Raw genomic sequence first — 11,245 nt, 5'->3', positions numbered from 1 at the left:
ATTGTATATTGACAAAATAAAAAATTTAAAAAAAAAAAAAAAAAAAAAAAAAAAAAAAAAAAAAAAAAAAGAAAGCCAGATCAAGACCAACCCTATCAGGGGACAAGTGGTAACTTTAAGACACGACAAGACTTGGGGGTTAATACCCTTAGGAATGAATAATCCATTAAGATGGGTTCCAGAGAGAAAGACAAAGGACTGTGAAACGTACTCAGGTTGAACTCACAACTGTGTCCCAAGATTCTGCTGCTCAGTTCCCTGCCTGATCTTCAGCCCTTAAAGTAACAATTTTAGTACTACTCATTGTGGCTTCCGCACACTGCTTTCCAGAGTACAAACTAAACTCACCACCCAGTAGCTATTTTCTAGCATTGACATGGCAGGCAGCGCTGCCAATTTTATTCTGCCCATTCACTCTTCGGGCCATCTGGGATGCAAATGATGTGTATGTATTAGTGCAGTGGAAGCACAAAAAAACCACAATAGCCAGAAGTGGAGAATAAACTTCCAGAAAGCCTATTGATTATCCAAAGACCTAATGTTCTTCAGGAATCTTGGGAAGAGCCTCTCTCCCAGACAATAATTCAGGTTTAAAAAAGAAAGACTGTAGGCAAATCTATGGATAAAACTAGGATATGGTTAAACAGTGAATTATAATTGCTAAGGATTCATAGAAAAGGTGTCAACATGTATTGGAATGCTCATTTCTTTAAAAGATTCTTCTATATGTGTAAACTTTTAAAAAGATACCCTTTAAAATATATCTTCAAATATCATTACATTTAGCCATCTTAACAAAGATGGGTTCCGTTCTTCCTTTAAGAAATATTGGGAAGTACGTTATCCCCTTTCTCCAATCAGGTAACTATGCCTGTTGTGTGGCTCGTTGGGCACTGGACTGACCTTGTGATGGTGTGTTCTGTTGGCCAAATACCTAAGGAGAAACAACTGCCACCTCCTGAGTGCTGAGCTTATAGTCATTTTACAGTTGACACTTAAACAACACAGGTTTGAACTGGGCAGGTCCCCTTACACATGGATATCTTTCAACCAACCATGGATAGAAAATACAGTGTTCACAAGATGTGGAGCCCACGTAAACATAGGGCCAACTTGACTTTTTGTACCTGTGGGTTCTGCAGGGCCGACTGTGGGGACTTGAGTATCCATGGATTTGGGTATATGTGGGGGTTCTGGAACCAATCCTCCGCAGTTACTGAGGAACGACTATATTAGCCTACCAAGACACAATCTCGAAATGTTAGAATTCCACTGTGTGCTATAAATCTCTTACACCAAAAGCTTTGACTGTGAGATTGGAAAAGGCTTCAGAAGAAAGTTGTCTAAATTTCTGCCCAATAAGGGTTTAGAACAGGTGTTGGCAAAGTATCTGACCTGCCTTGTGTTTTGTTTTGCAAATAAGGTTTTATTGGAACACAGCCATGCTCATTTATCTAGTACTTTCTATGACTGCATTACAGTGGCAGAGTTGAGGATAGAGATCAGATGGCCTTCAGGCCTAAAATCTTTACTATCCAGACCTTAAAAATAAAAGTTTGCCAGTCCCTGGTTTAGAAAAAAGAGGGTAGAAGATAGCTCAAGGCAAATTAAAATAGCACTGGGGGTTCAAAAGTGGTTTGCTGACACTGTAATTTATGAAGGCCCAAGTACATGTAATGGGATAATTTAATCCCAAAAGCTCTGACCCATATAGGTCACTTGTGAGCCCAAGGAATGACACCTTTGGTCAGATTTGTGTATCCTGGTGTGTCAACCCAATTTCCTTAGGAAGTTCATGTGCTAGATATGCCATGGGTCCTTCTGGGTCAGATCATGACCTGGTTAGGAATAGGGAAGCAGTGAGGCAGAAACTATTTGTGCCTAGCAGGCAACCTCTAGTCAGCTTGTAAAAAAGACTGGATTAAACTGAAGCCCTTCTTCACAATTTCAGGAGAAGGGAATAAATGAAATAAGATGGAGGCCACAGTAATTCAAAATAAATCTCTGTTTTCACACAGTGTTTTCAGAACCAACTTTAAAAGGCAATTGCCTTATTTGGATTAGTAATCATAGCAGAGAAGTTGGGATATTGTTCTCTGCATGTACTGGGCTGAAATCAACACTCAAGCCAAACTTCACTGAGATCTGAAACCATAAGGCATTGTAATGATAAATATCATCCCAGAACAGTAGGCAAGGTCTTGCCATCCTAGACACATGATAAAATTCCATTCTAGTTGTCACAGCCTATCTTTTTACTTTCAGCTATTTCTTTTCTCTTATTCTCATATAGAAAAAAAAAAATAACAAAAGCCAGTGAAGAATAACTTCTAAAGAGAGATAAAGGAAAGAGGTGAGTTGAAGCCTACTCATGTTCATTCGTAAGGTGGCATATAATTCTCCTAATATCAAAGGGAACATTTTGATAGCTCTGCCTGGGCTGACATATATCTATGTATAATTACCACATGTACAGAAGAGTCAGAAGTCTCACAGTCAGAATGGAATTCTACACAGGAGAAAGCAAACAAATGCAAAAGACTGTCCTTCTAATTTTTTCTTTCTTTTTTTTTAAATACAGCCTACAAATTTTAATAAGACCCCTAACAGCTCCCAGATGTGCTGCACAAATTATGTGCATATTGAAACTACAAGGGCTCCAGACCAAAAACACACTGAGATAAATGAAATTTAAACCAATTTGTGACGTGCTTGACAGACTAATGCAAATATCTAGGTACTGAAAGAAAAACACAGGATGCATAAAAGCCCAGCAGTAATGATTGAGACAATAACCTCTGATTAGTAAGTCCATACTGCACGGAACATTAATGATATAAGAAAGGCTGTGCTGGAGACACAGTCCAGACACAATTATGCTGAATGAGTACATCAGCTCTTATTTTTATAACCAGAGCTAAACATGAGTACAACACTGTCTCACTCTAGTAGTGTCGACCTAACTAAATTAACATTATAGAGAGGTAATAAGGTTGGTAAAATAAAAATGCTAAAGAAACTCATTTGCCCAGACTACCTGAAGAAGTCTCACAAGCATTTCTAACATATTCCTTTATTTTAGAACGAAACATAAAACCTAATGTGGGTTGGGAAGTTGGCAAGAACTTCACTACTAAAAGAAGCTATCATTCTTTTTTTCATTTACTTACCTTTTTTTAAATTGAAGCATAATTGATTATACATATTTTGGGGGTACAAAGTTGACTCTCAAAAACTTGTGTACAGTATGTGATGGTCAAATCAGGATAACTTATTCATTATTATATATGGAATCATTCTCTGTGCCCGTTAACCAATTTCTCATGAATTTCTCATTAACCCCCTAAATCCCCCACTCCCCCTTTCCACTTCTAGTAACCACAGTTCTGTTCTCTCAGAAGCTAACATTTTTGTATATTTATATAAGTAAATCAGAAATTTTGTTCCTCAGCATGACAACACAGGAAATTCTGACAAAATATTATACATATTCATTTTTACTTTTCCTGTTTTAAAATTGGCTAGGGTTCTGACAAACTGATGTATTTAGAATGATCATACATCTCATCCCTCATTTAATAAAGCCTATTTAAAATATTGCCCTTATTAATGACTACCAGAACACAACAGTGTTCATTATCCCTGTAATTCAATTGCCAGAAGTTTGTGCAATAAATCAGGAAAAGGTTAAAATATTTTTCATGCCAGAATAGAACATATCAATCTATTTTATTTGATTACCATGTGTAATGAGGCTTTTTCAAGGCCAGATTACCTTACTCATTATAATTACGCCAGATCACATTTTTGCTTAAAATGGAAAAGATTTAAAAATGCCAGAAATCCAGTTGAAACTAATGTAGGATTTTTCCCTCCTTTGTACAATTCAGGAGATGAGAAATGACATCCTACTATCCTTCCAAGAGAAGAGAGTATCATTGTTCCCATGAAAAGCAGATTATGAAAATGGCATCTGGACAACCCTTATTTTATTCACTGATTTGAAAATTCAATAAAATCAACTACAATATTTTTTAATTCCAAAGTTAAATTCTACTTCTATAAGTAAATTCTTACTCATCAGAGCACAATAATATGCTTCTTTATGTGGTGACATTTCCTTCTAAGTGAATGCAAGCTGAATTAACCAATAAAGGAGTTCATATTTTTTAAAAATAATTTAATCAATAAAGTATAACACAAAGGCATTTTCTGCAGTCTTTTTCCCCTTCTCTAGAATATGCTCTTTTCTGGGCATAAAAGAAATCTCCCTCCTCAAACCCTTTGGGGATCATGCTCCTCTTTTGGCTCCTGCTGAGTTCCAACAACCTCCTGCTGTGTTCCTGGGAGTCAGCTGTGGTTGTGAACAGGACAGCATTTCTGTGTCCTGCTATGGCCAAGGTGTTCCTCCACGTTGAGACAGAGTCACTCCAACTGTTGACAGCCCCACAAACAACATGCAGGGTAAAAGGCCTTTGGTCTCCCTTAAATCCTAAGGCAGAACACCAGAATGAGGATTGTCTCAAGGTAAGGACGCAGGGGAAGGCAAAAGAATGGTGACTGTTAGAAGTAGAAGCTGAACTTTTCTAGTAACTCTTCAGAACTATACCTTAAAAAATATAAAAATGTGACACCTAGAAGAATGGCCAAAAATAAAAAGGCTAACAATACCACAGATTGGGAAGGATGGGGAGCAACTAGGACTCATATGTTGCTGGTGGGAATGTCAAATGGCACAACCTCCCACCTCCTTGGCAGTTTCTAATAAAGTTAAACATCACCTAATAATTATATGATCCAGCAATAGTATTCCTAGAAAAGAAAATAAATGCATATGTCCACCAAAAGATTTGTACAAAAGTTCATGACAGCTTTATTTACAATAGCTGAAACTGGAAACAACCCACATATCCATCAACAGAATATCCATGCTCCATTTGCCTAGGAGAATAGATTTTTTTTAAAGTGGTATATTCATAAAACAGAAAACTACTCGGTAATAGAAAGGGACGAACTATTGTTAATGTAGCAATGCAGACAAATTGCAAAACATACCGTTTAATGAAAGAAGGCAGACTCAAGATTACATAGTGTATGATTCCATTTATATGAAGTTCAAGAGCAGGCATAACCAATCTGTGGTGATAAAAAGCCAGCATGGTAGTTGCCCTTGGTGAAGTTGTGGTTGATCTGAAGGTCATATAAGGAAATTTTCTAGAGTAATAGGAATGCTCTGTGTCTTGATCTGGGTGACGATTACACAAGGGTATATGTTTTCCAAATATATTGGGCTGTATACTTAAGATCTGTGCATTTACTGAATGCTAATTAAACCTCAATACTGTTAGCATGAAAACTAATGAGCTACTTCTAAAGTAATCAATAAACATAAAGCACGAACAATACACATATAAATAATTCAAAAGTTCATGTGCTAATGTAGAGAGATAGAGAGTCAGTGGAAAGAACTTTAAAACCAAGGGAGAAAATTTTACAACTTACCAAAATATGCAAACTAGCATTTTCTGAATAAGAGAAAAATATGTATACCAATCCTTTATGGGACTTCCTGCTATGAACTGTTATGGGCATACTGAATGCTCCCAGGAATAATTTTTATTCTAGTTGACCCTAACATATAGTGAAAAACTCAATATTTACTGTTCGAATTGTTTTACTTAGTAACTTCCACCAAAATGCTTATATATCTTTTGGAGCCAAAGTTTGTTTTCTTGGAAAAAGTGTTTTAGACATTATAATAAAGTTGCATATGAGTTTCAAAATTTGTACACAAACCACAAATAGACTCACATATTTCAAAACAATTTAGTAAATTGTTTAGTAATTGTTTAGTAAATTTAGTAAACCCTAGCAGTTACTATAATAATTGAGCTAATATTTCATGAGAAAGCATAATTATAAAGTAAAGGTAGCTATTAATCTAATTATAATTTTGAAAATGTTTGGCAATAAATTTTACCACATAATTAAAAACTACTTTAATTTTCATTTTTCTATGCATATATTAATAAAAGTACATTGTAAACAAAGATATATTTACTAAGAAAAGGATAATGAATATTCCCACAAAAGTTTAGCTAAATATGTCCACTGAAATAGCTTTTGTAGAACTTTTACTATCAAAAAGATTCTGTGGGAGGAAGAAAGAATACAGTCACAGCAACAAAAACAAGAAATAATAATTTTGTACATACTGTTTTTCTCCATGGTTGGTGCCATATAGGTTGAGTCAGTTTTATTATTAAACTTTACCAAATTAGAATGCAAAAAGAAAAAGAAATGAGAAATATTTGTGATGATGAATTTGCTAACTACCCTGATTTGATCATTACATATTGAATACATGTATTGAAATACAACTTTGTACTCCATAAATATGTATAATCAAAAAAATAATACAAGAAAAAGAATTATGCATGCACATTTACATTATTGCAATAATATCTTCCTGCCAAATACTTATCTTAGAAAACATCTGGCTCCAAACAAAATTTACAAAATCATCTTGGGTTGTACAGGACCATAAAGAGATTATTGAGTGGAAATAACATGAAAATATTTTATGATTTTTAACATATAGACTAGGGGCCAGCAAATTTTTTCTGTAAAGAGCCTGATAGTTAATATTTTAAACTTTGGAAGCAATGTAGAGTCTCTCTTGCACAACACCTAAAAACATAAAAAACATTCTTAGCTTGAGGTCTGTACAAAAACAGGTGGCAGGCTAGATTTGGGCTACAGGCCATAATTTGTTGATTCCTGATATAGATCACTAATAACATAACTGTACCATGAAAATGCTAGAATAGTAATTTTAAAAGTTCAAACCTTTTATTTTTATAATCACCAAAATAGATTCTCCCCAAATAAAAGTTCTGTTCCTGTTTGGTATCACCCACAGTGATAAAAGGCTAACCTCAGGACTCAGTTATCATCAGTATGAAGGGTAGTAGCTGTCCCTTCTCTCCCTTCTTGATCACTCATTCAAATCCATTTACACAGCAAAGATTAGATCTTGAATCCTTCCTCAAGACTGATCTGTCATAGTCATTTCTCCATTTTCTAACTCCTTTACATTTACCATGTTAAGGCCTTTACATCACTGAGGACTCTGTCAATGATAAAAATCCTTCACAAAAATAAAATACTTTCAGTAAGTAATTTAGGCCCTCTTTGTATATTGTTTATTATGCTAAATTTCTTATGTGTGAGTTTAAAGTTATTTTTAAATAGAATGTAAGGTCCTTGTGGACCTTCTTTTCTTTTTGTGTGTTGATTGGCAAAAGCCTCCTGGTAGTGGTGGTGATGAGTACTTTTAGGCAGCTCACAGAGCTGATCTCACTTTGAGAACCATGGGAGATGAAGACCTCGGGGCAATTGGTCTCTTGTGCAGCTGGAAATGTTTGGGAAGCTAAAAATAGTGAGAAAAAGACCTCAGAGTGGGTCAGCCTTCCCCCAAAGACGTGTTCTCCTGTTCTATGGTATAGTATCTGGGATGAGGCTGCCCAGCCAGGGTCCGTATTTCCAAGCCTTTTATGCAGTTGGACTACATGACCAGTTCTTGCCAATGGAATGTGAGTAGAAATGATGTAAACCATTTCCAGAACTGTCCCATAAAAACCTCCCACTATCCCCCTGCCTGCCAGCTGGATGTCAATGTTCAAGGCATATTAAAAGCCATGTTGCAAAAGAGTCTGTCAGCTTGGATCCCTGAATAACTATATGGAGCAGAGCCTTACTGTAGATTGGATGTTAAATGAGCAAGGAATACATTTCTATTATGTTAAGCCATTGAAATTTGAGGACTTATTCATTTTAGTTATTATCATTTTATTTAGAACAGAGAATATAATCTCTCTGTTGTTAACTGGAGTGAATTGAATATCGTTGGACTGTCTGTTGGCATTCAATAATGCTATAGAGAAGTCTAAAGACAATCTGATCTATCTCCCCTGGTTTGTGACTTGCTTATTATATTTACTTTTAAGTTAAACTCAGACACCCCAGAAACGATTATGCTCTTGACAATGCTTCTATCAATATGTTCATCATAAGAATCCAGAATAAGTTTTTGAAATTGGCTGTATCATGTAAAACATGCAGAATTTCTTTTTAAAGATGAGGTAAAGGTATTCCCTTTCTGGAATTTCTGAAAATCTCCATAAATGCAATGCAGACTAGGTATTGGTATGTAAACACATTTGTATGAAGACAACACGAACACTGTCAAGATAAACCAGTTCTGTTAATGTGTTTGCACGTCCTTTGAGTGTGTATGAGTGTATCCTTACTGACCTCTTAGAAGTTTAGAAGCAAATCATTTCTGATTTCATCCATGTGTTTTAGTAAGCTACAGTGAAACTCAAAACCTTATAGAGAAATAAACCTTTTTTCAGATCCTAGGAATTTCAGTAGTGAGGAAATTTCAAACCAGATCCATTGCAGTTTATTATATTATAGAGATTAAAAGAGTTTTAGTACAGCACTTTTAGGTATTCTGTTTTTTTATAAAGTCCAACATGTATATGAATTTTAAAGCTCCTCCTTAAAAATAATTTAGTTATTCTTCTTGCCCTGAGGATAAGCCAAAATCTCTAAACATGATTTATATGTTCCTGTTTAGGCTATTTTTTACTTCTTTACTCCATGCTCCTAAAACTATGCATCTTGCATTCTAGGCACCAGCCACTCTGAATTCCTTGCTAATTCTCCAGTGTGCAGTGCTTTCTCTTAACTCCAGCCATTGCGTATACTTGTACAATTCCCTCTTCCAAGGTGTAGTACTCATCTCCTCCCTCCCACTCCTTTTCCTTAGCTTACTTCTACTCAGTCTTCAGGTCTCAGGTTAGAAGTCATTTTTTGCACATAACTTATTCTGACTGCCCTTCAAAGACAGGTTAGATGAACTTCTTTTGCATTAATACCTTATTCTTTATCAGAAGACTTAACAGCTTATTTTATAATGGAAATTTAGGAGACAGTGTCCTTCTTTAGACTGAAGGCTCTTAAGGTCAGGGTGAATCTCTTTAACAATACTAACTCCAATGCCTAACACAGTGCATGGATCATAGTAGGTGCTCAGAAAATATTAATTGAATGTTGCTGAATCTAGAACAACCCTCATCTGATGTTGCATTCTACCAAAACTTATAGAAGATTATGTTACTGACCCACCAACCAAAGGACACTTGTGTTGAATTTTCTTATCCCCAGGATCACTAGAGGCCAAAAGAATTGAAGTGGTGAAAGATTTGGGCATAAGGCCTAGGTTGCCCTTTGTATAGTTAAATAATTATACTCAGTGACCAAATTCATGACCCTGAACTCATTACGCTCTAACTAAAATAGTGTTATAGAGACTGTGTAAAATGATCGAAAAGGACATAAACACAATTCACAAAACAAATAAACCCCTATCTGATTGGGATAATTTAAGTTTACAGGATCTGTTTCTTCTAATTTTTGGAGATGCAGGGAAAACAATCTAGCAGCAGCAGCAGCAGCAGCAACAGACCAGATCCTCCTCCTCTGCCCGACCATTACTGCCTGTTGATTTGAGAGATCCTCTTTGAACTCACATTCGACTTGATCCACAGTATTCCTGAGCCTGTACATTTTGCTTTGTAAAATATCGTTCTTGATATTAATCTCCCTATCCCCCATATTAAATGTGATTTTGTATTTCTAATCATAATCTTCCACAATTACCTTCTTGCTTCAAGCTTCACTCTTGCCTAATTGCAGTCAGTGTCAAACCAAGCTGTCCTCCACATCTGAGAAATCTGGCTGCTGCCATTCCCACTACCATTATGGTAAACACTCTTGGCTGATTCAAGGCCTCAGGACCTGGCTCTCAAATAGCAGGCTTTCCAGGAGGATTTGGGGCATTGAGGTATGGGGGTTGGCTCAGTGGGGTTTCTGACATACATGAGTTTAGCAGAACTAGAGAGACTTCAGGAAAATGGCAGCATGGCAATTGCGATTTTTTGAAGGCCACAGACTATGATACAGAAATAGAAATGCCTTTGACTCTACACCACAGCATCCTCATTTCACCAGTGTATTCTCATTACCGAGCTGGATGAAACAGGGGTGTTTGCCAGGCTCAGTCTTAAATGAGACAATTAAAGAAGATGTTACATGTGATATTACATGTGCGAATGCTCAGCAGTCCATGGCTGAGTTTTTACCTTGTGTAACTGATAATACTGGAAGGCACCAATTCCACCTTGTTCCTCTGCAGTCCAAAGCACCAGGCGCAAAGTCCTCTTTGGTTGCAGTCCTGAGGAAAACAATAAAAGAAGTGATACTTCAGTTGACTTTGAATTTTTTTAAAATGGCTGGGCCCCTCACTGCGTTATAGAGGTGGAAGCGGGGGAATCAGAGGCACCCATCTCTCACTGGTATGGCTTCTCACTTCAGGGTATGGCTGACGTGGCAAAGGAGCCACGTCAAGGCTGTTCTCCAGGACAGGTTAATGGAGAAAAGGGTTGTGACAAATGCTTCCTGCATGCCAGTGAGAGCCTATAACCACATCCTTAACTAAATATCCTGCCAAGCATGACTCCATGGGTGTCCAGTTCAGTGAGATATTAGATCACATACAAAAGATGCTGTTAGGGGGACTCTAAGCAGATCACAGGGCCTTCCGATGATTTTAATTGAAACCTAATCATTTGACTCTACTTCACGATAAGGTGTGTAGGGGATTACTTCTTAGTTCACATCCACGAGTATGGTTAGCTGCCCATGCCATCCTTAGTAATGTAACAACTGAGAAGAGGATATGACACTTATGCTTAGCCATAGCCAATTTCTTCTCCTACTTGGAAATATAAGGTCATTCACTTAAGGTCAATGAAAATTAATTGAATGACGATGACATTTATTCACCATATTACTACACAAACAGTTTGGTGCCAATTTCATTAACTTATGATATACAAATTTGTATCCTGGACTTATGAAAGTTAATGGCAGATATCACATATCCAGAGCCATTTTTGTGCAACTCTATCTACTCAGTAAAAGTTAACTTCAAGGAAGCTCTGTTTTCCAAACTTGAAAAAATGGTAAAACAGTATGCTAAAAGTGATACTTTGTGACCAAGAATTAAAATCTGTTCTGATTTGGACCTGATAATGTCTTTTCTGAGAAATAACAAAAGCAGAAAAATGTGAGCTGTACTTGAATCTTATTAAGAGAATCTGTCTTCCCTCTTCCT

The 11,245-nt window shown here is 36.5% G+C and overlaps 1 protein-coding gene across 1 annotated transcript in view; it reads right to left on the bottom strand.

Moving 5' to 3' along the window:
* Positions 1-10,303, bottom strand: part of LOC103606349 (carboxypeptidase Q-like) — a gene marked incomplete at its 5' end in the record, with an annotated part of 109,797 nt that extends 99,494 nt beyond the window's left edge. The window contains one exon of the mRNA XM_008590963.1: positions 10,212-10,303. Within this exon, the coding sequence (XP_008589185.1) occupies positions 10,212-10,303 (92 nt within the window). The remainder of the gene's footprint in view (positions 1-10,211) is intronic.
* Between the last annotated feature and the right edge of the window lie 942 nt (positions 10,304-11,245).

This window comes from Galeopterus variegatus, unplaced genomic scaffold (assembly GCF_000696425.1).
Source record: "Galeopterus variegatus unplaced genomic scaffold, G_variegatus-3.0.2 Scaffold6512, whole genome shotgun sequence".
In the NCBI taxonomy this organism is placed as follows: domain Eukaryota; kingdom Metazoa; phylum Chordata; class Mammalia; order Dermoptera; family Cynocephalidae; genus Galeopterus; species Galeopterus variegatus.
This window is presented reverse-complemented; position numbering and strand designations above follow the sequence as displayed.